The sequence below is a fragment of the Varanus komodoensis genome, unplaced genomic scaffold (assembly GCF_004798865.1).
Source record: "Varanus komodoensis strain SLA01 unplaced genomic scaffold, ASM479886v1 scaffold49, whole genome shotgun sequence".
NCBI classification, from domain to species: domain Eukaryota; kingdom Metazoa; phylum Chordata; class Lepidosauria; order Squamata; family Varanidae; genus Varanus; species Varanus komodoensis.
The window spans coordinates 579,836-607,218 of NW_025336072.1; the positions used below are offsets into that span (position 1 = coordinate 579,836).

The following is a 27,383-nucleotide window of genomic DNA, read 5'->3' on the forward strand; positions in this document are numbered from 1 at the left end:
ATGCGATCCACCAGTAGCAACGGTTGCTCTCTCCTTTACCTCTCTGAAGGCGCAGTAAAACTCGTTGATGGAAGAAACAGATGTGAAGGACGGCTTGAAGTATTTCACAATGGAAGATGGGGCACAGTCTGTGATGATCTGTGGGGCATGAATCATGCACGTGTTGTGTGCCGGCAGCTCGGCTGTGGAGATGCTCTTTTAGCACCAGGAAATGCTCAATTTGGTCCGGGCTCAGGTGATATTTTTCTGGATGATGTATCCTGCACTGGGAACGAAGGTTACTTGAGCCAGTGCGCCCATAGAGGATGGGGGATACACAACTGCATCCACAGAGAAGATGCTGGTGTTATCTGCGCAGGTACTCTTGGATTGCTGAATGGTAGATCCATTATTATCTTGATCTAAGCTTGCAATCCTATGCTCAGTTAGCTAGGATTATGCCTAAATGAACTCCAAGGTCCCTTTGACTTATAGTCTGGTGAGCCAAGTGTTCCCCATCTTGTATCAATGCAGCTGATCATTTTTCCCTAGGTAGATGACTTGGCATTTGTCCCTGAATTTAATTCCTTTGTTTTCTGCCCAGTGTTCAAGCTTATCTAGGTTCCAAGATAAGTTCTTGGAACTTAGATAACATAACAAAATAAGATCCTTAGATCATCTTTTTGTCTTCCAGCATGTTAGCTATTCCACCCAGTTTAGTATAGTCTGCAAATTTAATCAATGTTCCCAGATCTCTTCAACAAGATCATTAATAAAGATGTTGAAGAGTACAGTTCCCAAGACTGAAATCTGGGGTAGCCCACTCATAACTTCTCTCCAGGATGAGAAGCTAACATTGTTGATCACTCTCTCTGACCTACTTTGAAGCCAGTTGTGGATCCACCTAATAGTAGTTCTGTCAAGCCCACATTTTGCTAATTTATTTATTAGGATGTTGTAGGGCACTGTGTTGAAGGCTTTACAACTAGGTAAATTATGTCCACGACATTTCCTCTGTCCATTTGGGTGGTGATCCAGTCAAAATTAGGTTAGTTGGCATGACTTATTCCTTGGTTGGATAATATGTGCAATCACACTTTTGATTGTACCATAAATGGAAATAAAGTGCATATCACTGTTAACCACTGTGGGGTTGTTTACAACAATCCTCCTTGAAACAGATGCCCTACAGGTTAGAAAGTTAATCATAAAAATAACACTTTGAGCGGTACTATTCTATGCACATCTATTTGGAATTAAGACCCATTGAGTTTAGTAAGATTTACTCCAAGCTAAGTGTCTCCCAGGTAGGTGGCTTGCAACCTAACTGGAACAGAAATTTAATTTATTGCAATATCATCTCATTCTTTCTTCTGACTTATTAATAGAAGAATTATTCTTGAGATGCATATAAACCACTTTTCTTGATGAGTGTCTTCTACTACATATTAAATCAAGTGTTCCATTATCAATTTTGATTTTGGTGAAATTAAGTATCAATCTAGCTGATACATACTTTTTACTTTTTTATATATACCACTTACTTTTTCCCCTTCCTTCTTTCTTTTCAAGAAAAACCCCAGAATATTCCTTCAACAGGTAAGAGATGGCATGATTACTCCATGACATAATCCTAAATTCTAGTTTTCAGTGGGTAATGTTGTAGAATAGGTGATAAGAATAAGCCGAATAAGCCCAGCCTTCCCCAACCTTTGCACTGAACTTCTCATCAGTCCTAGCCAGCATGGATAATGGTCAGAATTCAGGGAACTGTAGTTCTGAACAACTGGAGGGCATTACACCAGGGAAGGATGGAATGGCACCTAAACTGAAATGCACATGCACCAGTAGCAACGGTTGCTTCTCTTTTAGCTGTCTCAGAAGGCTCTGTGAAACTTGTTGGTGGAAGAAACAGATGTGAAGGACGGCTTGAAGTATTTCACAATGGAAGATGGGGCACAGTCTGTGATGATCTGTGGGGCATGAATCATGCACGTGTTGTGTGCCGGCAGCTCGGCTGTGGAGATGCTCTTTCAGCACCAGGAAATGCTCAATTTGGTCCGGGCTCAGGTGGTATTTTCCTGGATGATGTATCCTGCACTGGGAACGAAGGTTACTTGAGCCAGTGCGCCCATAGAGGATGGGGGATACACAACTGCATCCACAGAGAAGATGCTGGTGTTATCTGCTCAGGTACTCTTGGATTGCCTCTGATAATGTAGATTAGGATCTTTTGGTAGATCTCTGAATGACTTCCAGTAGATATGTAAGAGTTTCTGACTTCCAATTGTTTCAAACATGCATTTAAAGGGGAGAATGCTCTGCCATACCTGACCTTGTCCAAATCACTTCTCATTTGGCCTCAGTGACTGTACAAATCACTTCTCTATTGCTTACAGTGGTTTTTTATCCATGTTGCATGTGTCACCTAATGATTTTCCATACTAGGTGCAGCTTCTTAGCGGAGTAGCTAGCATATCACCAAAAATATAGCCTGTTGTCAGGTTGTGGGGTTTTGTGGGCAGAGAATCCCAGCTATCTCTAGACAGGTCTGAGAAAGACTTTCATCTGAAACCCTTGGGATCCACTGGCAATTGGTATAGGCAAAAATGCTGAACTGGATAGATCAGTGGTCTGACTCATTTTAAGGCAGCTTACACTCTGAAGCAGATCCACATTTTGACATTCAAGATCTGATTCATGAAAGCCATTGAAAGAGACCCCCACTGGAGTCCTTACAAAATAACATTTATCTATAAATGATATATTTACAGTTTCTTGAAACTGTCAAATGATCTGTGCTTTGGCTTCAGAAATGAGTAGAAGAAAGGAAGTTGAGGAAGATAAAGTTGACATTCTCCCTAGTTTGGATTCAGATCCAAGCCAGAGAAGTACTCTCAGGGATAAGATGTTCCTTTTGTATTTGAGGTGAGTGGTATAAGTGACTAAATTTTGGATTTCCAAACCAAATATTATGAACTCCACCCAAGCTTATAGAAACAACTTCTCTAGCTAGTAGGGGGCATCTCTTCTCCTTAAAAATATCCTAGTTCTGAGTGTGTAGACATTTAAGGCACAACTCTACATCTTCAGGCAGAAAAACTGTCTGCAGCTCTCATGCCCCAGCCAGGTAAAAATTGTAGGTCTTTTCTGTCTACATATGCACAGGACTACATTTTTAAAGTAGATTCTCATGTTCATGTTTGCTACTGGGTTTTCAATAAGTGTATGTGGTGTAAAACTCAAAATAAATACCATAATGGTATTTCAAGATTTGTGCCACATTAGAAGTAATTCCATCTAACCATATAATGCAATGTAATTTCTTCCTCCAGTTGGCCCCAGGATGGTCACTACAGCTGGTAATTATTTTTGTTCTATACAAATAATTTATATATGCATGTTATTACTGTTTAAATTATATGTCTATTTTGTAGCTCATTATGTAAATCAGTAAATTTTAAATAAATCTAGATTGGGTCATAGATAAGAATTCGGAGCAAACTGGTATAATGGCACACATGTGGCTGCCACAAAACAGAAACTGTGTGTCTGGTCTGTTCCTCTCCCTTGGCGATAACAAGTTCACTCATGTTCCAATTTCATGAGGTTCTGAATTTCCCAGTCCCTTCCTGTTCTGAAGGAAGACTGTATGAGCTGTGGGATATAAATGTACTAATAATCATTGCTGACTTCTATTATCTTTCTTTTATAGCTCCTGCAATTGATACAAACACAGATCCCGGTAAATGCTTGTTGCTTTTGATTAATGAATGCATTTTAAAGCATTTTACTTGAAACATCAAAAGGGTCTTTGGCATCTCATCAGAACGTTTGGACCATTGTATTTCTGTCTTCAATCACAAAATGCTATCCACTCAACAAGCTGCTGCTATGAATGCTCCTGGAATCCATCCATAATTTTACCAAGGGCAAGCCACAACAGCCAGTAGAGAAGGAGGGAGTATTTCACCTCCTTTCCAGTCACTGCTGCTTGAGGCCATGGTGAAGTATGGAAAAAGTACCATGATTCTACCAGTTGAGATTTAGCCCTGGTAAGAACACATCCTCTAGGAAAGTAGGAAGGAGCCGCCCAGCAGCACAGGACTCCTACCTGCTTAGCAGCTGTTGCTTCCTCTGACTGTAGAGAAGCTGCACACCCGAGTCTGGCCATGGAGGTTCAGCAGGGGTCAGTTTCCTGGCACTGGGTTCATTTCCCGTATCTTAACAATGTCCGTGGCTCACCTGCAACAAAATCAATCAACTCTCAGGAGCAACTGAAATGCAGCCTGCGTGTCTTTAGCGCGTAGTTCAGGAGAGCATTAGGAGCTCAGGCCTACGTGAGTTGCCGCCACTTCCTTGTTGCCGGTGCCATTGCCTGCAGTTCTTCCGGCAACTAAACAGATAAACGAAAAATGAAGAGGAGTCCAGGCAGGAAGTGCTTCCTCTCCCTGGTTTGTGAAAGGAGAACTGTGCTGCAGGTAGCACTACTTGGAGAAACCTAGCCCAGCCTTCCCCGGCTTGGTGACTCCCAGATGTTAGGACTACTATCAGCCTTATTCAGCATGATTCAGTAGTCCATGATGATGGGAGTTGTAGTCCAAAACTTCTTGAAAGTATTAAGTTGGGAAAGATTGCCCTAACTGGATGATAACCCATGCTTCCAAAGAGGTGCTCAGCACACGGTTGCCTCTCCAAATTCAATGCAAGTTGTTGAACTACAGATTCCATTATCCCATATCACTGGCTCTGGTAGCTGAGAATACTGGGAGTTACAGTTCAGCAATTTTTGGAAAGTCACAGATTTTTCTCCCCTAACCTAGGAGTACACTGACATGAAGCTGAACCATTTGGATATTTGAACAATCATGTCTCATAGTCATCCACCACCTCGTTCCTTTACTCATACTATGCACATGTTCCTGGAAGTAAACCCTACTGAACACAGTGGGACATACCTCTGCATTAACTGCAGAGGAATTGTGCTACTATGAGTACTAAGGCCGAACAATATCAATACAATCCTGTAAATAATTTCAACTGAAAAACAATCTAAGCACAAACTAATCTAAGGATTGGCATGACTGTGACATTCATCATCTAAGGTCCTCCTCCAGCTGCCTGTACCAAGGAAGGCTCAGAAGGTTGGAATAAGCTCTTTAATGAGGCCAACCTGGTGTCAACATTATTATCTTTTTGGTGTCAGATTAAGAGCTCCTCCTCCTTTCAGGCATTCATTCATTCATTTCTTTATCACCTAATAGCATATGATAAGGTTTTAATCAGGTCTTCAATTTTTATTTATTCTGCTATGTTAGTATTTGTTTTTTAAATATGCGTGTTTGTGTGTGCATGCATGCCTGCATACTGTAAGTTTATTACTTGTTATGCATGTGATTTTAATAATGTTTTTAAAGATTTAAATCTTTGTAGAGAGCTTGCTATTGGGCAGTACAGAAATGAAGTAAGAGAAAATGAAATGAATGCATAATAGGAATTTGTAGTACTATGAGAATGTTTCTTTTAGCAGATGAGTATATATGCAAATCACAATGTTATATTATTTGCCTATGTATCCTGATCCTGCTTTGCCTTTCTATCTAGTTACACTTTCGTGTTTGAAGGACCACATGAAGACAGTTATTGCAAAAGAATATCTCACTTCAAAGGGCTGCTCCGAATGTAGACTGTACATGACTGATCCTGCCTGTAAACCAGTAGTTACAAGCAGTCATTATATATTTCATATACCATATGATGGCTGTGGAACAAGACAGCAGGTAAGAAAGAATATGCCTGATCATTAGTCACAGTTATATACATTTGCTTCGATAGCTGTAAGGGCAACATCCTTTTGGCCTGTGCTCTAGTAGCAGCAACGGTTTGTGCAATAGAGATGTAATGGCTCTAAAAGCAACCAGGAACCACCAGCCAGCTGCACTGGCTATCATCATTTCTGTTAATTTCCAGGATTGCTTTCAAAACTGCATGAACAGTCATTCCCTCCAGCACAAACAAATCTTCCCAAAAGCAAGTGCACAAACCTCCTCCAGTACTTACAATTTTATGTTTGATCCAAACTGAGAAATGATGAGCAATGGAAGACTTCCTGGTTTGTTTGTTCCTACCGCAGAAGGGAGCCAAGGGGCTGCATGGGTGCCCTTGAGGTTCGTTCATAACCTGGCATATTGTCTAGGTATGATCATCTGAACCAGCTGACATGGGTAGAATATTCATAGAATCAAGTTAGTATGAATAATATAGTGTTAGTCAACCTCATTATTACTGGACATAATTTTCTGGGTGAATACAGACAGCATTTTCCAAGTGATATATTGTCACAGTCTATTTAAAGTTGCAAGGAAGTTTTCTGCTGAATTAAAAAGTTGTTTACTGAATTGAAGTTGTCTACTAAATTAAACCTGATTCTGAGGAAATAATTCAGAAGGATCTTGGCCAAGGAGATGGGAATTCTTGGACAGTACAGTATAATATCAAGTGCTGTACAGTTTTAATTCTGCTTCCAGCTAGATGCAGGAAAGCATTGCCTTAGCATACCCCTATGCAGGTATTTACAGTACAATGGGGAGCCCTGCCTACAAGCAGGTGCTGAGAATACAGTGCCCCCTTTCAGATCAGCAGTTGGAGATACTGACTTGTTTATTTATACTTCCATTTATATGCTGCCTACTAGTGGAGTCTCAAGGCGGCTTACAAGGTGGATATGCACACATACCAGTTGCAAAACCTGAAAACCTATCCATCAGAAGGAGAAGCAGAGTACTGGATTCAGCTCCCTCTTCTGCTCCATAGAGATTGGCAGGATTTTAAAAGAGGGCTGTGCACCTACTGCTTCCATCTTGTATTCATAGACCACAAACAATAATGGCACAGCTATCTCATCATCTGCGTTGTAATCTCCAGACTACAGTCTGCGTTTTCAGAGCATCTGCCATGCCAGGCAATTACACCAAGATTTCAGAGGGATTCAGAACTCCCGACACAGAAAACAGTAAAGGAGAAATCAGACTGTTGCAGCTAATACAAGTCACAGAGCAGCCCTAAGTACTTGAGTGCTAGGTGGCGCCCCAATTGCATCTGGTGCTTTGGAGCCCACAGCAGCTTGGGTGGCGAGTTGTTTCTTGTTTCTTTGTGGACAGATGTTTTTTGTTTTGCTTGTATTTCCCCCCTCCATTAAAAGTAAAGGGGTGTAATTAACTTTGGCAGCCCCAAAGCTGGTGTAACTTTGGGTCTTCTTTGGGATTATGTTAGCAGGAAAAGACAGTTCACGATCCCTTGGCCTCCCATGACCCACCATTTGTGGAACACTACAGGTGGGTTCAGGGCCAGCAAATACATTTTTCCTGCCTCAGGCAAAAACTAAGATGACTTTCTTTTCCCCAGCCCACGGTCAGCTGAGGGTGATGCAGGGTCATGAGGGGCAGATGGGGAAACTGTCATGCCCTGTCCCTTCCATCTGAGGCAACAGCCATGGAGATTTCTATCCCTACACTGCTATAAATCCATCCATAGCAAGATGTCTTCCAGTCCATCAGCTCTCTTCCCACTAGTCTATTTAGTGATCAGGAACACTGAATGCTTTTCTTGGCGATTTTGAATTTATCATACTTCGGTCTGATAATGCTTCTGATAACTTACCATATTTCTAATACCTTTGTCTAATGCTTTAACAGAATGCTGCAGACACCATCAGTTTCTTCAATACTGTCAAGAGCTCTGGGATTGGCGTAAAGCCTCAGTTTCATTTCACTTGCAAAATGGAGTGCAGGACAAGGAAGGAAGTGATGTACAATGTGGATGAGTCTGATGAGCTCACAAATGGAGGCCCACCGCAAGATAAACATGTCCATATGAAATTTGTATTTTATGACTCGCCTTCCTTGTTGCGCCCAGTGAATAATTTGCCCTACTTTGTGAATGTGAATATGGACAACAAGTTACTTCTCCAAGCCAATCTCTATAGTTTAAACCCGGAACTGATGTTATTCACAGACACATGTATTGTTTCTCCTAACAGTTATAACTCCAGAACTGAGAGCTATGCCATCATACATAAGGGGTAAGGAGCTTAAAAACACTAACAAATTAGTGTTTGCTTGTAATTTATACAATGACAATCATTATCCCACGTTTGTCTTAGGTATATAGGCAGGGAGTAGCTTTAGTTTAATTGTGCTCTCCTACTGTTCTTTTGGATCTGTCTTGCCAGGCCTCCAAACATTTTTTTGTGTATCCCTTCATACCATACACCTCTGCAGTGCATATTCCATTTTTCTACTTGGCCAGGTCTGACTGTTACAACTTCCTCTGGATTCCTTTTGTTTTGGCTTAGCTCCTTAGTCTTTCTGCTAGATACTAGCTTTATCTCCATATTTCCCTGTTCATGGCACAGAGGCTCAGGTCCTTCTGACCATCCCGTGCATTGTTAACTTCAGCATCTGGAAGCTGGTTAAAGGGTGAGCAGAAGAAAGTCTCTGTAGTTCTACATGTTCTTCTTGGACTCAAGAGCAATTATTTTTACTTCATGTATTTTTGTACCTTCCTGATTTCTTGTACCCCTCTGTTTCAAGAATCTTATTGCACCTAGGCATTTTCCCCCACGCATACGTAAAACATGCCAATTCATTTTATCCAAATGAACTGAAAGGCACCTAGTGCTCAAAGTCTGAATTAGTTGCATTCCCAGTATAATGAATTTAGAGAGTGGAAATGGATGCCTAAAATAATGAGTACTTACTGTTTTTAAACATTCATTTTCTAAAATGATACAATCCAAATAATAGATACATTTTGCATCTCTATTATGGTTATGGGTGATGAGAAAGCACCAGTTAAAGAGCCCACCAGCCATGTATTGTGGTGTCACACTTAATGAACAACTGCTGTGATTAGTACACAAAATTATAATCTGCAACTTGAAGTGTGCCCTTGAAGAATAATCAATCCAAAATGCTCTTACTTTGCTTTTCTTCAGAGGTTTTTTTCCTACCATACAGAATTTTCTTCCTCTTTTTATTCTATCTCATTTTTTTACATTCCTGGAGCACTGCAAAAAGAAAGAAAGGGGCAAGAGCAGGGGCAGGGAAAGGGAAAGGGGGTGTATGCTATTAAATCCCACATCTGCTGTAATATCTTTTCAAAGGCATTTTTTTTCAAAAGCCATGATCAAAAATGCTTTCTTCTCTTAGTGTTTCTTCCAGTTTTCTTGGCCTGGCTTGCACTGTGGCTTGTTGCAGCTGCTGGATATGCTGGGTGTGTGGCAGCTGGATTTCCCTAATTACCCACACTGGCATGGCTTGCTGTGTCCAATCAAGCTATCCAACATGGCTTCTTGGGGATCAACGGCAACTCTCAAATGACACATGGGTTGTTGGGTTACGTGTGAGTGCTGCTCACCCCAGTCAAGCCAGGGCACCTGAGTCGAAAGGATGCAGCAAGCGGCAGTGGTGTGGAGATCTGCTGGCACGCACGAAGCATGTTTGGCAGCTGCAAGAGGCCACAGGGTCCTTCTGCAGCCACCCTGATCACATGGACCATGTGACTGGGTTGTCAGACAAAATTAACCCATTGGCGGATGGGTCAAAAGCACTGCTTTCAATGTTTATAGTTTGTGACAAAGTTTACCGAAGTTCTTGTCTGATGCCAGGGTGACTTCTATTATACTGTTATTTATTTTATATTGTTAGTTTTATATTGTTATTTTTGTATTATATTTTATGTTGTGAGCCGCCCCGAGGCTTCGGCGAATGGGGCGGCATAGAAATGTTTTAATAAATAAAATAAATAAATGCATGATGGCATGTCTTCTTTTTCTTTCAGATGTGTAAAAGATGCTACCTACATCGGTTATTTTTCCAGGAAGAGAAGGAGCATCCACATCACATTTAAACCCTTCCAGTCTCTTAGCAAATATTCCAATGTTTATGTACAGTGCAAAATAGTGGTGTGCAATGCAGCCGACCCTGCGGCTCGATGCTATAAAGGCTGTCTACCTCGGAGCAAGAGGGAAGCATCCTCTGGACAAGAACATGTGCAAGTCCTTGGGTCTTTTCAGCTCCAGTAAGCTGAAGACATGAGTCCGTAATGTAATGACTGCTAAGTGATGCCAGCCAAGTAGCGTGAGGAAACTTGCATAGTAAATCAGTTTAGAGAAATTCATTTGATGAGGCATTTGATAAATTATTCAATCAGATAGGCACTTCTTCATTTGGGGTCCACAGAATCATTGCCAATAACAGGCGCTAGAATGCATGCTTTTGTCATTCCTATATTCTGGAATATTTTGTTTGGGTATGAACAGTCTGTAAAACCTTTGCTTGAGTCATCAGCATTCTCGCAATTAAGAAATGAATAAAGCTAGCTGGGGAAAGTATGCATGTTTCTGTGTGTCTAATTACATTGGGACAGATTTTTTTCCATTTGTTGTCACATTAATGAGGTTTTTACCTGCCCTTCCTTCCTTCCTTCCTTCCTTCCTTCCTTCCTTCCTTCCTGTCCCCCATTTTTCCTACAAAGAACCCAAGATGGCTCACATTATCCTCCTGTTCTCCATTTTATCCTTACAACAACCTTATAAGGTAGGATAGGCTAAGAGTGAGTGACGGGCCCAAAGTTACCCAGTGAGCTTCATGGCTGAGTAAGGACTAGAACCTTAATCTACCAAGCCTCAGGCCAACATTCTAACCGTATTGGCTATCAAAGGCATGGTTAACTTGCCCTTCTGAAAAGCAGCAGATACTTAATATCTGTTGTATCTTGGGGATGTACTGATGTGGCAAATGTCAGTTCTTCTCACATGGTAGTGCACTAAGAAGATACTTCCACTATGTGAAGAAAAAGTTCACATAGTGTTGACTTTATAAAGTCAATACTAGTAATAATGATATTTATTCCACCTACTCCCAGTGATTGGGACTCAAGGCAAGCTCGCAATTTAAAACTCATACAGTTAAATCTTCTGAAAAATATACAAAAGTTAAAATACAATTAATTTAAATATTAAAAGTGAACAAATACCCAAATTAAAAAATACGATTAGTATAAAAGCTAAAATTAATCCAGTGCAAACTCACTGGCTGATACCATTCCCAAATGCCTGCTGGAACAAAAGGTTTTTTGTCTGCTGTTAGCAACCTTGCAGTGAAGCTGCCATCCTGGGAAGGGAGTTCTAGAGTTTTGGGGCTGCCACTGAGAAGACCCCCTCCCACAGTCCCCCCTGCAAAGTACCTGTGAGGGTGATGGGACCAAGAGAAGGGCCTCCTCAGAAGCTCTTATAGGCCAAGCACACTCATATAAGGGTGAATGTGATGCCATTTAAGGAGGGACAGAAATCAGCTGATCACAGACGTTCAACAAAAGCAACTTTCATCCAATGCACAAATCACTCCAGTAGTGATCAGCTTGTAAAATTCTGTTCAGTCTTCAACAAGCAGAAAGCCGGGGCAATTCTGAAAATTGCTGGAGAGAAAACAGTTCCAGACTGATCATCCACAAAAATGAAGCCAGAATCTGAACTGACAGATTGTGTTTTCCCTCATTCTAAATATGGGAACCAGACAGACCAGTATGTGAACAAAATCTATTCATGGAATACTCACTGCTGGCCCAGTATGGGAACTTCCAGCACTAAGTGTGTAAGAAATAAAGCCAGGAAACAGGAAACAAAATGGCAAAGTGACCCCTGAGACGGGTAGAGGCCAAAGTTGTTCACATGCGATGCAGTTCAATCATATGTGGCTGAATGCCAGCTTTTCCTGGGGCACTTCTTTTATTTATACAGCTGCATGCTTCTAATCAGAAAGTTCTTTTTCACATCAGATCACCTTGAGCATTTCCTTATGGATATCCACATAAGCATGTGTGCACACAAACACTGTATGTTATCTATTGCAGTGCAGTTCAGAGCTTGTGTAATATCACACCTGTTGTTACGGTGGTCATATTTGTTGGTGCCATGGAAAATACCATTTTCCATGCAAAATAGCTTTGCTGACATAACAGACTCTTTCCCATCTCAACATTCTTCTTGCTTCTTTAATTCTATCTTAATTTGCTCCTCTTGATCCTTTCTTTTTCCTTTTTTCAGGATATTTGTTATCTCTGATTTTACATATGTTTTTGCTACGTTTTGAAAACTAAATATCCCCTTCACCTTCTTGCTACTTCATATTTCAGAACTAAAACTAGAACTTCATATTTTACACTAAGATTATTATTCCTGCAAGGGCAGTGGATGGCACTGCAATGCATGTGAACATCTTGCCACGTTGACAGTCTATGTACATAAAGAATGCCACATTTGGCAGTGCCAGAAGTGCTGTGATGGTTAGTCTCATAAAATGGGAAAGTAGCTTAATAAATATTTTCCAGCCCTCTGTCAGGCGAGGACCTTCCCAAGGCAGCATGGCACCCTCCCATGAGCTTCCATGTCCTCTTGCCTGGAGTTCCGTCATGCAGAAGGCACCCGGCAGCTGCACTTGATCTATTGTGACCCTGTGGGTTGGCTCTTATGTCACATTCTTGCTACATTGCAAGTGGTGGTAGTACTGCTGGGGGACTTTTTTCTTTACAACTAATGGGAAGTGCAGAATAAGCATCAATTATCTCATCCCTTTAATGCTTTGGGGACACATGACACTCAGTATACACATAGTGCCCCCCCCCATATTCACAAGGTTATCTCTGTTCATTGCAATTAATTCATGTTCAGGCAATGCAACCTGCGATCTAAAATATGCAGACTAGTGACAGTAAAAGCAGTAAACAGGAATGCATGTAACAATGAAAGACAATATTACTTGCTTTAGAATTCTCGAGAAAACACCACGATAATTGCAATCAGATAGTGAAAAGAGTGCAAGCTTAGTGCCAGGTGAATGTATCTGGCTGGAGAATTCCATAGTTGGGGTGCCATGACAGAAAAGCCAGAAAGATGCTTACCTGAGCAGATAGGTAGCTTCATATGGGAGATGGTGGTCCAATCCTCAAACATCAGAGCCATTGTGCCTATGAACACCTGATGCTGGGCAATTCGGGCAGGAGGATGCTTTTACACTTGAATCCTGCTTGTGGGATTATGTGGGCAGTGGTTTGCTAATGTGTGAATGAAATGCTGGATTAGATGGAACATGTTATCCAGCATGGCTTATCGTATGCTCTTATCAGAATTTCATGCAGCCATGAAATTCCAGAGCCGATTCCAGTGGAACACATATGCCTCTTCCATCTCAGCAAGTGCACTGTGCAAGCAGAACACCCTGCTTGCACATGGCCATTTAACTCTGCTAGGGCAATCCGAAACAAATGCATACACCCATTTCTGGAAGGAGGCAGGTTGTTGGAGCTTGTATAAGGGCTTTTCATCAGCCTGCCCAATTCTGGAAATTAGCCTTTATGCTCATTTTGAAGTTTTCCCTGGGAAGTGCTAAATCTGCACACTTGTATAGATTGTACAAGTGGTAGGTAATGCTTGTGCAATGGAACTGGCAGAACCCATAAGCTGTAGGAGGGAATCAGTAGGGATGTAAGTACCCCACTATATTCTACTCAAGTTCTGTACACTTTGGTTTGTTAGGACAAGGATTAATAATGGATTTGGAGCGGAAGCTACGAACTGCTAGACCCACTCACTGAACAAATACGTGGAACATTCAATTACACCTGTGGGTTTCCCATGTGTATCTACCTCTGAGTTTGAAGCACTGCAAACATTTCCAAAGATTACGCAAACTATCATAGAATTAGGTGGACTGGGATGATTACTGAATGTGTTGCATTATAAAAGGACCTGAAAGTGTATCAATCCAGTTGCATCAAAATGAGGGCATTCAGAGAATGTCTTTTCCTGGCACTTTTCTTTGGTTTGACTCTCTCTGAAAATGGCCTGGTAGAATTCCAAGGTATGAAGACAAGAATGCACTTTATTAACAATTTAAAACTACTAATAATTAATATGCAATTGCTTTTAAATCACAATATCTGCTTAAAATATTAAAATATAAAGATTGGACTTGCATCTTAGGCATTTGATTCCAGCTGATTTCACTGGGATTGATTAAAGTGTGTGATTAATTTTCCCTGCTTTTATCGTGAATATGTTAATACTTTACTTTGGCTAGCAGGTTTATGTCCTAATACATTTATTAATCTTTAAAGCAGCATAAGAATATTTGTTTTTGTTGCAACCAATTGATATGTATACTCCTATGGCAAATTTAAGTGCTATGATTTATGGATTTATTTATTTGTAGTTAAAAATACCATTGAGACAGAACCATCATTTTAAATTTTCAGGGCTAGTCATATATGGTCCCATGTTTCACAAAACCCATAAAAATCTAAAATTATTTGTCAATTTGGAGAGTGAAGAAGTTACCCCAGGGGCAGGAAAAGCAGCTTAAATTATACTTGACTGGGATGTGAGGGTGACCTGGCTGTGATATCTGTGGTCCCATTGATTGCCAGAGTTGATTCGGCTGATCTGGCTGGCTAGGCAGGTGTCTCCTTTCTCTCACACCGTTCCATGTGCATCTCTTCCAAAGCTGTGCTTTTGGTGCTCAGTAGCATCCCAGATAGAAGGAGTGTACCATTCTTCAGCCAAGGATATACTTGACTGCAGTAGCCCATAACCATTTGTTTAGAGGCAAAAGCCACAAGGCTGCAAGTACTCCTGTTTTGTTCTCTCTTCCAAAATATAGTATAGTAATATCTGCAAATCAAAGAGTTAAACAGATTTTCAACACTTCTGTGAATGCTGTTATTGGTGATTGGCTTCTAGTTGTTTTGGGTCAAGATGGATCCATAAAATCCCCATGAGTGTAATAAATTTGGTAATTTTCAAAAAAGCAGGTGATATAAAATGTGGAACAAAACTGAAGACTGACTATAAAGCTCTGCCAATTACTCTTGATGCAAATGCAAATTGCATCTGGCAAGTACAGAGAGAGCTGAATGCAACTGAGAATAAAGGAAACCAAACGATCCGGCTAATCTTTTCTTATTTCCAGTGAGTATTCTTTAAATGGGTTTTGGACAATATAGTACTAAAGGTATTTGGAGATTATTAAGTTGCAATAACTATGTGTAAGAAGTTTCTGTTGACATGGAGGTAGATTTGCACAGGTATGCTTGGAAAAGACTGGTTTAGGTGATCCAACAAACAAAAGGAAAAGACAGGAAGATGACAAAGAAAGTTATTTTAGTTAAATATTGCTAGATTTTATTGAAGTAGAAATAGGGATTTTCAATCATACATTGAAAGATTTATACACAAATGGTGTTGACCTAAAAAAATCATCATAGATCTAATCATTGTCCATCTTTTTGTGATGGAAACATTATCTAGGGATACCTGTTAAATTTGTTCCATTGTGGATGTTGTGTTTGCTTGTTTTCTACAGATCCAAGCCTCCTGGGCCCAATGGCAATTTGCAGCAGGAAATCCATACATTTTCCCGCTTGCCAAACTTCTCACAAAAGAAAAAAAAATGCATTAAACACATCCACACATTTGAAAAAATGTGCAGTGAAAAATGCACGCATTTCTAAAATGGACACAAAGGCACTTTTGACAATGGCTGTATAGGTCTAAAATGCAAGCATTTCAGCAGGCACACAAATATTGCATATATTAATACAGAAATTCTGAACAATGTATACTCTTCAGTAATGGCTAAAAAAGAGTAAACTCTGGCAGAAATAGAGCAGATGGAGCTTGACTTTGAAAATAATCTTGTCAAGGTTGAGATAGGCAGAGATGGATGTCAATCTCAGTGGAAAAATTAAACAGCTAGCCTTTGTTTTCAGCCTTAATTCTAATGTGTGAGTCAGCAAGGTAAAACTCTTCTAAGAAGATTTGTAGAAATGAAACTTTAAACACTGCTGAAATATGTCTGTAAAATGAGTGTGTGACCCCTTTATTGCCTGCTCTATTGAACAAGAAATTAGACACACAACAGATGAATTGCTTTTTCACTTCCAGGATCTGCTTTCTTCAAGAGGATAGGATCTGTTCATGGAAGGTCCTCCTACCCATTCTTTGAGGATTTTGTCCCTCCTTTCCACACCCAAGTTCACTCTGTTCAGCAGAATATGCTAACTCTCTGTGTAGTATTTTTAGGGAGCTGGAAGGACTTGCCATAGAAAGATATGGAAAGGAAGGTCCATTTCCACCAGCATCACCACTCTACTCCTTTCTCCTATCTTTTCACGCTTCACATTATATTGAAAGACCTCTGAAATTTTATTCCACCATCTCATTCATTCCAAGCGACAACAAGAGAGACCAATTCCACAGCATGTTTCAGTGAACACCATAACATTTCACAGAAGATGTGAATCTACAGCACACTGGGGAACACATGTCCACAAACAGCCCAGTAATACCCTCCTGTTCCTCAGCAACTCGTCTTCAGGTGCATGTTGCTTCTCACTGGGGAGCTAATATATTGCCATAAGGACTAGTAGCTATAGATAGCTTTTTTCCTCCATTATTTTTTTACATTTGCTTGGAAAGCACTCTAGGCGGTCATCTGAGTAGTTATTCTTGTTATTTAAAGCCTACCCTGGAATCTCTTAGGGTTCCCCCCACCCCACCCCATTCCAGTATTTTTGTTTGTTTGTTTTTTGTTCCAGTATTCCAGTATTTTTAATTGTAGGAAAGAACAGATGAGAAATTCTGAAGGATATGGCTGGGGTCCAAAAAACAAACCAGATTAACATGCTAAACAGGTGTCTCGTGGTCAAGAGTATATGATCTCCTTGAATTCCTCATTGCCAATTTTGTCTAAAATTGTGCTTTCACTCTAATCTCTAATGCAAAGTACAATGTTTCACCTCAGTTATTTCATGAGACACATCAATACTACCCTGCATTCACACAGGGATTCTTAGCCAATGGCAGAGGTCCAGCTTGCGTGCATGACTTTCTGTATCCAAGTTTGGATTTGTATTGCTCAGACAGCAGTTCTCCATGCCATTTGGATAACCACTTTTGAAACTGAACAGACATTTAAAAGAGGCATAGAATAGAACATTAAAATGTGTTGTTCAATGATAATGAGATACTAGAGAAAAAGGACCTAGTTCCCTAGGACCTCAATCTGTGTCTTTGATAATGTTAATGTTAATTGCTTAAGATTGCAATCCTATATGCATTTATCTGGGACTGTTGAACTCTGTCGGACTTACTTTTTAGTAGACAAGTATAGACATGATTGCACGGTAAGGTGCAAATTTATAAATCTAAGTGAGATCCATTGCCATACTAGTACATATAATAACTAGGAAGGTATTATTTCTCCTAGATTTAATCCTTCATCTACATGTAACAGAGAAAATATTGAAGTATATGATGGCCCTTCAACAAACGCAAGTCTCCTGGGGCGAGTTTGCAATAACCACAACTCCGTTCCAGTATTTCAGTCATCCTTCGGAAGCATAACTTTTCGCATATCAACCGACTCAACAGCTTTCACAAGAAGCATCTTTGCTTTTTATTACTTCATTACCCCACAGTTAGGTAAGTCATCATCAGACACACTTCCTTCAGGTAGCCACTCATAAATCACTGTTCTGGGAAGAAATGAAGCTTATACTTGAAAGCTAATCAAATTTCTTTTTTAAACGCCCTATTTATGTTTAAATAATTTGCAGCACTGTGAAGTGTAAAAAACCTAAGCGGTTGTTACAGTTGTTCTCAAATTAGTGACATTTTCCCCAAATTGCTGTGAGAGATCATATGACTCCACAAAATGGATAGATCAACCTTCTTGATTTACCCCATTTCAAATGTCTAAACTGTTTATAATGTTTTCTAAAATATCTGCCTCAGGGAATAACTTTGGAACATAAATTAGGAGTGCCAAATTTGGGATACAGTAAGAGTATTCATTTTATTTTTATTACACAAATGTATATACTGCTTTCACAGACGTATTAAAGTGGGAAACATACAATGCAGTAATGCCAGAACAATAACATGTAACAATAAAATACTATGTTACATTAAATTAATATTAATAATCTGAGTTAGATAATAAGTGAGAGTGCACATTCTGCGATATGCTCCAAACCAGAGCTGGCTGGACCACACTTCAGGGAAAGCCTGTGTGAAGTGTTTTAAGAAGCCATCTAAACATCAGCACTCTGGGGGCTTGTCTCATGGTAACAAGTGAAATGTTCCATATATTGCCCCAAATATGTTGCTCCTGGGTCCTCTGCTTGCTGACCCTGTGGAGGCAGTGACAGTTGGCAGAAAACACTTCCAGGACATCTCACACAGACTCTACAGAAGTTTATCTAAGATGGTTTCAAGCTTGAGCATCCAGTCGAGGAAGTCTGCATACAACATGCATGTCCACTCCCAGATTGGAGAGACTTTCCCATGGCTGCTGAATTACTGTATGTATTTGCATGGGTGTATTTGTACTTGCATTCATGTTCCATTACATTTCCGCCCTGCCTTCCTTCATCTTACAAAGAACCCAAGGCAGCTATGGTGGAGGATGCTGAAGCTTACAGCTAGTCCTACATTATTTCAGTGGTGTAAGATGCTTCTTCCATTGCCACATAAAGTAAAAATGTCTAGCTTATGTGGCAACAAAGATTCACTGGCACACTTAGCATCATTCTGCCATGTAAACTGGTAGTTCCTACATTGCTGAAACAGTCTGGGAACCTGCCATGATACAGTAGATCCCACACCATTAAGGTAGGGTGGCTAGTTACACATCACAAAAAAGATTAAGTGCCTCTCAAAAAACATAAAAGAGAACATGGATTTGCAGTTTGAAAATTCCATATGCTAATTTATATGCATAGATGAACTTGAGAAATACCGTATTTTTCGCTCTATAAGACACACCTGACCATAAGACGCACCTAGTTTTTAGAGGAGGGATCCATGGAAAGCTTCCTGATAATCACAGGCACATTCCCCATCACTTCCCCACGGGCTTCATTAAAAGACGGGTTGCCATTTGAAAACACACACCGACCTGTGATTAACAGCTCTCACCTGAGCCGGAGGGGGCGGGGGTGGAGCAGGGCGCGCTGAGCACGTGCCGGCCAGGTGGTGCCATATGGTGCAGCCAGGCTGGCAGCGTGCTGGCAGTGGTCTTCCGGGCGGCGCAGTGGCAGGTCTTCCCGGGCGGTGGGGGTGAGCAGTCCGTCTCTCCGTGCGGCCGGTGGGTTAAAGCCCACAGCTCCTCCTCCTCCATGGCAGGTCTTCCCGGGCGGTGGGGGTGAGCAGTCCATCTCTCCATGCAGCTGGCGGGTTAAAGCCCGCGGCTCCTCCTCCTCCACACCGCTCCCCCTGAGTGGCACAGCTCTCACCTGAGCCGGAGGGCGAGGGCGGGGGCGGAGCAGCGCGTGCCGGCCAGGTGGTGCCACGTGGTACAGGCGGGCCGGCAGTGTCCTGGGCGTCAGGCGCACACACATTTGCTCTATAAGACGCACAGACATTTCCCCTTACTTTTGAGGGGGAAAAAGTGCGTCTTATAGAGCGAAAAATATGGTAATGGCTGTGATGTAAGCAGAAAAACAATGTATCTCACTAGTAGAGAAGTACAGTAGCAAGGACTATGCTATGGTGACCTGTGTACTGACCAGGTAGTCACTAGCCTCTGTGCTGCCTCCTAACTTATCTTCATTTGAAATTACTGTTGGGCTGCCCAGGTGTTGTTAGTCCACTTTGGACTGAGCAAAAAGATGAAGGCCAGTGTTGGTTGCAGTTAAGGAAGGAGACTTTATCCTAAATACAAGTAACACATGAGAATACAGTTCCTTCTGGAGAAGCTGCTGGGAGGCAGCGGGTATGAGGAAGTTGTTCTGCACTGATTGCAGTGTCATCATCAGTTTGATTTCTGGGTTTGTGACATCCAGGACAGGTGATCCCAAGCTAAAAGGACTTAAATGAGTCCCCATGAAGTCTAGCCTTTCCCCCTTCACATTAGCTACAGCAGTTTGCTCCCTTAGGATTAAAGAGCAGGGCAGATGGCATGGCCTCCAAGAAGTGCTTGAATCCTGCACTGGCTGAAGGTGGAGCTGGACCGAAGAGTAAGCAGATAATTTGGGGGAACCCAAGGATTACTACTGTTATTTCTGCTCACTGATGTAGTCTTTAAACAGAATATGACAACTTTCTCTTAAAGCCAACATTAAGAACTGTGGGGGCTTCCTTACTGGACCAGATGGAGTATTCACCAGCCCCAACTACCCCCAGTCACACCCAGAATTTGCCTACTGTGTCTGGCACATACAAACAGAAGCAAATTCCAAGATAAATTTAACTTTTAATGAAATTTTGTAAGTATATTTGAGTCTACATACTTTTTTTAGATTACAGATTCATTTAGCGGCTGTGTGAGACTGTATAGATTAACAAGCAAAAATACTCCCAAAACTGTTATACAATTTTGTTATAAGGAGTTTGTTATAAGGCTTCCTGTTAAAAAATGTACAAGATTGTGTGATGAATTACTGAAATCCTAAAGATGAATGCATGTAAGGTACAATTTTAGCCACTGAGGCCCACCATGCCTTGGAGAGGGTTTCAGAATGAGGAGGACGGGGGTGCAAGTGTCACTTTCTGCCATTTTGGTTTCCTAAATGTCTTGCTGGATCATTCAATTACAGCTTCTAATTCTAATGCTGGCCAGTCAGATCTCCCTTCCAAGCAGGTCATGAAGATGAGGGCTGGCACATGTCCTTTGTCCCCAATGTCAGGTATCAGCCTTTCACTGCAGGAAAAAATGAATGTGATATGAAACACAGCTTTTAGTTTACTACAGCAGTTTTAACTGCAAGGGTGCAATCCTATGCATGGCTGGCTGGGGAATGCTGGGAATTGTAGCGTTTTCTTCTGTCTAAATAGGCATAGGATTGTGCCTTAGTCACCTTGGGGGCACTATTTGGGCCAGTAAACAACGATACATTTATAAATAGTTAAACTATAAAATTTTACAAGCAGGACATTAAGAAATGTAAATAATCATTTGCAGGGGAGAGGTACCAGTGGGGAAGCACCTCCCAGTGCAAGCTGCTGCTTCAAAGGAGGGATTTTCTTTAGGATCACATCAAGGAGGGGAGAGTTGAAATTCCCCCTCCATTGCTTTCATGTCTATAATCAATCCAGTGTTGCTATTACTGTTACTACCCTATCACAATATAGCAGAGAGAGAAATATCCAATGTATTACAAAAGTAAAAGTGACCAAATAGAGCATTGATCAAATCATTCTATAATGATCAAGCCCTTTCAGTGGGTGAAGGAGCCCTTTGAGAGCCAGTAGCCCTGTTCAAGCATTCTACTTGTTTGCAGGATCAACACACAAGGGGGGAACAGCGTGAGTTGGAGGGCAAACGTCTACAGTGGAGTCCCTTTTTACCCATGCAGGCTTGCTGAGTGATTTAGAACTCCTGATTGTCTGGGCTTCTAAATTGCACAGGGGGCCTCCATGAGTAGAGAGATCTCACTGCAGACAACAGGGACAGCAAAGAAGGGACAAAGTGAACACATGCAAAATGCCCACCCTCCTGATTCTGAACATAAGCAGAATGCCTGGACAGAGCTAGTGTGATGTAGTGATGAACATTTCAGACTTGATCAGGGTCCAAATCTCTACTCAGTCAGGCATCTCATAATGGGTGGCCTTGTGCCAGCCCCTCTTTCTTAGCTTAAATTATTTCATAGGGTTGCTGTGAGAAGAAACGCACGTGGGTACCAATAACTATACCATCATGCATATACACTATGTGTACTTATACTTGTTTTATAATTGGAGAAAAGATAGGAAGAAACATAATAAGATGGAGGAGGAGAATGATGTAAGCTGCCTTGAGCCCTTTGTAGGAAAAAGGCAGGATATAAATCGAATAAATAAATAAATAAATAAAATATACAAATTGGCCATTAAATTACTTTTCCTCTGTGCTTCTAGTCTAGAAATAGATCAGGATTGTAGATTTGATTTTCTGGCCATCTATGATGGTGCAACGACAGACTCCGGCTTAATCAAAAAAGTGTGTGGTCGCACGGCCCCAATGTTCCAGTCTTCTTCCAACGTTATGACTGTTGTGTTGTCTACGGATTATGCCAATTCATACAGGGGCTTTTCCGCTCGCTACACAAGTATACCAATACCAGTAGGAGAACCCAACAGTAAGTATTATTTGTCTAGTATATTTGACCATTTTCTGTCTGTTGAAATGCTGAAGATCAATTACACAGAAGAAATTGCATGATCTTCTTGCTGTCTATGATACAAGATGTACAATAAGGCATAGAGGAATTTGCTCACTCCATCTTCCCTAGCCTCTGAAAAACAGCAGGCAATTCATCCAGGTGTTCTTTTTCATATTCCTTAAGACTGCAAAGCCAAAATTCTTATGTACACGTGCATGGATAACCCATGCACAGCTCAGGATTCCCAATCCTCTAGTTATTAGTTACACAACCATAGTCTGGCCACAGTTATCTGTGCTCTGGTAATATACAGGATCGACTATTGTAATGACTTTGAAAACTGTTCCAGAAAGTAGTTATTTCAAGATACAGTTGCAAAACCATTTACAGAAACAAACTTGGAACCATTTCTCACAAGTCTTGTGCCCTATAGGATGCCCCTGCATATAGACACTGTTGCCTTATATAGGGAAGGATTATGCCCAGTTTGTGCCAGAATTTCATTTCAGTTCTACTTATAATCCATCTATAATGAAGATGAAGTGTGCATTATGATTAATGACTTGCATAAAGTAGGTAAGATGGTTAGTAGCAATTCCTATGGGAATATTAACTTGTACACCATGCCTTGCATTCTTCAGGCATTCCATTGTGCCACCATTATGAAACTATGCAATAGTCACAGCCCTGGATCACATAAAGATAGTTCATCCAAAAAAGTCTGAAGTTTTCATACTAAACAAAGCAACTGTCAGTCAACAAGCAGAACTCTGTCACGAAAGACATTCTAAAGACAGTTCTAGAGAACCCTGTTAGACTATTCAGAGGCCTATAAATTTGAAAGGAAGGAAAGAAGGAAAAAGGGAAAGAAAAAAGAAGTGTGGTTTATTTTAAGAGGTAGATAGGAAGATTTCTCAAGAAGCATGAGAGAAAGAAACAATAAATACTCTGATGGCTTTGCATCACAAGAATGACATGCACATAATTAAAAATAAGCACGTTTGCAGATGAGAGAACTTTTCAAAAGTTGCAGGAGAGTCCCCTGCAACTTAATAGATGGCTCCTGTACTTTCTGTTCTATTGAACAGTTTATTTAACTCCGCTACTAATTGTTATCAACAGAAACATAAGAAGAGCCATCCTGGATTAAGCCAAAGGCATTTTGGATTAATCCAGCAAGCCAAAAACCCCTGGAAAGCCCAAATGCAGGACATGATTGTCATAGCATTATATATTGGAGTATTATGTGATGAGAAGAAAAACTTCTCCACTCTTTCACAGTATGCATAATTTTACCCATATCATGTTCCCTCTTACCAGTGTTTTCTTAGCTGAAGAGGCCTAGCCATTTAAAACAAATTCCTCCTGAAAGATTTGTTCTATCCTCTTGATTACTGTGTTTGCCCTTTTATACCCTTTTCTAGCCTTCCAATATCCTTTTTGGATGTCATACTCCTCCCCCGCACTCATAGTGTATTATATTTTAATTGATGTTTTGTGAGCCGCCCCGAGGCTTCGGCAAATGGGGCGGCATAGACATTTTCTAAATAAAATAAATAAAAATAAAATAAATATATTCGGCTCACAATTCTTATTTAAACTAAAAACTTCAGAAAGTATTTATATGTCCTTTTTTGGAGGAATGGGCTTTCATTCTACATTGAAGCTGTAACAATGTATGTTTTGTCACTGAAAAGGAGGAAGCGCTAGTACCCAAAGGAATGAAAAAGGCAATGCCCGAGAGACGGGTGCTGGTGGGGGACACAGTTTGTATTGTAAACACCATTATTCCTTTTTCTGCTTACCTTTTTTCCCTATTGTCAGCATCCCTAAGTTGTTCTTCAGACATGATGACAGTTACTATCAGAAAGGCTTTCATGGATTCATTTGGCTATAATGAAAACGACTGGTCGCTCATCGACCCTTCCTGCAGACCTATTGCGTTAAACCCACTGGTATTTCATTTCCCACTCAAGAGTTGTGGAACAATTAAAAAGGTAAAAATTAGTAAACCAAACTTGAAACCAATCCAATTCAGAGTGCTATGACCCTTTCCTTCAAGCTCCTAGTCTCCCCCTAGTCTTGTTTCCTTCTTATCTGTGTTCTGCCACTTCAGCCTACTGTCCTCAGATTTGAGCCTTTCTTGTCTGATTCCATGATTAAATCCTACCAAATTCTGGAAATTGCATTCTTACACAAATTAGCCAGAGATCTTTTCCATTTCTCTTCAGACTTTTCTCTCACAATCTGTCTCCCCTTCCCGCCACAAATAACTCAGTTATGACTGCTTGGAAAAAAATCAGAATCATGCAGGTAGATAGTAAGAAAGTATATGATGAACAACACCATGAAGATACTTGGGAAACATGAATGTCACTATTTGTTCATTTTCATAAGTACTGAAAATATGTTGGCAACTGTTAAGGTGCACACCCAAGAATATTCGCAACAGTAACTATGAAATTAACAGGATCTAAGATCCAAGTCCATGTGCATAGATTTCTGATGTTTAGAGACTAAGGGCGAAATTTACTGTGGTGGCTGTTTATTATTGTGATAGTTTTCATTGTTTACAATGAACCACTTCAATTTGTTAGCAAATTTATTTTTTGTTGTTTTTATAAGATACAAATGCTGCTTTTCTAGAGAACGTCTTTGTCTTCAAATGTAGAAATTGCTCAACACAAAAAAAATTAAACTGAAAAGGCCAGGCCATGTTTTAATCATTTAACAAAATACATGTCTAAATAATGCAAGGATATGAAATCTTTGGCACTATTGTTAATTTAAGTATGAGATTCTTAAACTTAAGGCCCATAAAATACTTACGATTTTTAGAACATACTCTTTTTCCCCAAAGTGGAAGATAATCACATTTTAATTTTATCTTGTACAGAGTGAAAATAACACCATCTCTTACATTAATGCTGTCACTGCATCCTCAAAAGGAGCTGTGATCACCCGTAAAAAAGATATTGAAATTGTCGTGAAATGTATAATGGAAAACAATTCAACTGCAGAAGTCATGTACATAACAGAAAGAGACATTGTGCAAAACACAAGTTCTACTGGTAGATACAACCTAAGCATGTCATTTTACGAATCCAGTTCTTTCTCCAAACCGATAGTGAATTATCCATACTATGTAGATTTAAACCAGACTCTCTATGTGCAAGTCAGCCTACATTCCACTGATGCCAATCTGTTGGTGTTTGTGGATACTTGCACAGCATCACCACACTCCGATCTGGGATCACCAAAATACGAGTTAGTCAGACATGGGTGAGTAATTTAACTTTTCAATATATGTTTTCGCATTGATATAATCATAGATGGACTATAATACACAGAACTGAATGGTGGGAATAGCAATTTGACTGTAGGAAGAAGGCAAAGCAAAAGCAAGGTCGTTCAGACGAGAGGCTGGGGGAAAGGGGCTGTTATGGAGATAGGATGCAGCATCTCCACAGGCATGTAACTGATATGAGTTAGAGACGTGTACAGATAGGACTGGTACTAGGTTAGGGAAAAGGTTAGGTGAATCTAGAACCCACTTGCAGCTGCACCCATCTCCCCAACTGCACCACCAAATGGGTGGAGGTACTAAAGAATTATCCTGAATGTACAGCTTTAGGGCTTGAAATATTCAGTTATGAATAATTGAGATGAATTGCTGAAAATAATTTATCTCTGCATACAAGCATTAAAGAATTAAGGTAGAAGGACATTATGGCCTAGCAGACTCTTTTATAATAGCAGTGGGCAAAATGTATCCCTTCAGATTTTTGGACTACAGCTATCAGTTCTAATCAGCATAGCTAACTGTGAGGGAGTTGTAGGGCAAAACATCCTCAGGGACATAGGTTGACCACCCATATTTTATAACATGATGCTAAATTAGGCTAGTAACTAGCTCTGGCCCCAGCATTTATGTGCATCAGCAGTTAAGTGCACCAGCATCAGTATCACACAGTAAATTTGCTTTATATATGTCCTTCATTTAAAATACTGTTTTTTGAACCTGTACAATGTAACTTAATTTCGGGTAAATATCTATTGCTACTGGGAAAGAGCACAGGCTAATGCTGATCATTGTCAAACAACCTGAATGTTCTGTTACAGATGTGCGAAAGATGATACTTACGGGGCCTATCCAGTCCTTGAACATTATGGGAGGTTCAGGTTCAGTTCCTTCAGATTCCTGCAGAATGACCCATCTGTTTACCTCCGCTGTGAGGTTTTGATTTGTGATAGCACCAATACCGGCACACGCTGCACCCAAGGCTGCGTCTCTCGGAAAAAGAGAGAGATTTCATCCTACAAATGGAAAGGAGATGCTATAGTTGGACCTATCCGCCTAAAGAGAGACCACAGTTCTACAGGTCGCTCAGGTAGGTAATGTGCAAAAGATCACTTTTGTGAATAACAATTAACATGATTTTGAAAGAAAGTGCACAGTCAATGCCAGCACCATGACTTATTTCAGCCAAAGTAATGGACCTACACTCAACATAGTGAATATTCAAGCTGCTCTGGGTAGGTGGGCTGCACCTTATCATGGCATGTGAATGTACAAGATGGTATGTTGCTATGGTTAAGAAGCCATTTCAGAATTTAAGAATGGTCCACAGGTTCTGGCCAGCCTGTTACCCATGGCAGCAAGCCACCCTGCCCAGGTTCACGTTTGCCACAGGTTCATGCAACTCATTTTGCATATTCACAATAGCTGCTGGCACACACTGCAAACCAGTCTTTGACCATGCAAACCAGGTCAAGATCAGGTAACCAGTGTTGCTTTTTCACCACATATTCCAAATCAATCCTAACAAGGCAATGAAAGTGAATGGGAAGTATTGCTGATGATTATTCAGATTTTTAAAAATTAAGTGTTGGTGTACAGCCAAGATTTGCTGTGACCTCATATGAACCCTTCATTTATCTTCTGCTTCCTATGTTCAGACTCTTCCGTTCAAGTTTATCCTGAAGAAAGCCAGAACACACAATCCAACAACCTGTACCTTCTTACATTCGCTGTGTTGGCCATGAATGTTGTCCTTCTGGCAGGCCTGGTCGCAAAACATTTCATCAGTCAAAAAGCAGGATACAGATACCAGAAACTGCAGAGCTCTTAACAAGGATCTCCAGTTGGCTGCTTCAGTTCGGATCACAGGCTTATGTAGACATTCACTGGGATAGTGTAT

General features: G+C 40.6%; 1 protein-coding gene across 1 annotated transcript; it reads left to right on the plus strand.

The window, feature by feature from the left end:
* Positions 1-27,314, plus strand: LOC123031117 (CUB and zona pellucida-like domain-containing protein 1). The gene is made up of 16 exons (XM_044445608.1): positions 1-358; positions 1,552-1,578; positions 1,852-2,172; positions 3,695-3,724; positions 5,584-5,759; positions 7,674-8,059; positions 9,820-10,059; positions 13,807-13,898; positions 14,848-15,004; positions 17,304-17,518; positions 20,151-20,304; positions 21,938-22,158; positions 24,007-24,179; positions 25,079-25,464; positions 26,305-26,573; positions 27,142-27,314. The coding sequence occupies exons 1-16, from the start codon at positions 1-3 to the stop codon at positions 27,312-27,314; spliced, it is 3,378 nt and encodes a 1,125-aa protein (XP_044301543.1).
* The last annotated feature ends 69 nt before the right edge of the window (positions 27,315-27,383 follow it).

Bases quoted from the DNA above. Each gene is read 5' to 3' on its own strand.
- LOC123031117 (XM_044445608.1), top strand. From the start codon at position 1: ATGCGATCCACCAGTAGCAACGGTTGCTCTCTCCTTTACCTCTCTGAA. The intron at 3,725-5,583 runs GTAAATGCTTGT...CTTTCTATCTAG, and splicing joins TGATACAAACACAGATCCCG to TTACACTTTCGTGTTTGAAG. The intron at 13,899-14,847 runs GTATGAAGACAA...TCAAAAAAGCAG, and splicing joins TGGCCTGGTAGAATTCCAAG to GTGATATAAAATGTGGAACA.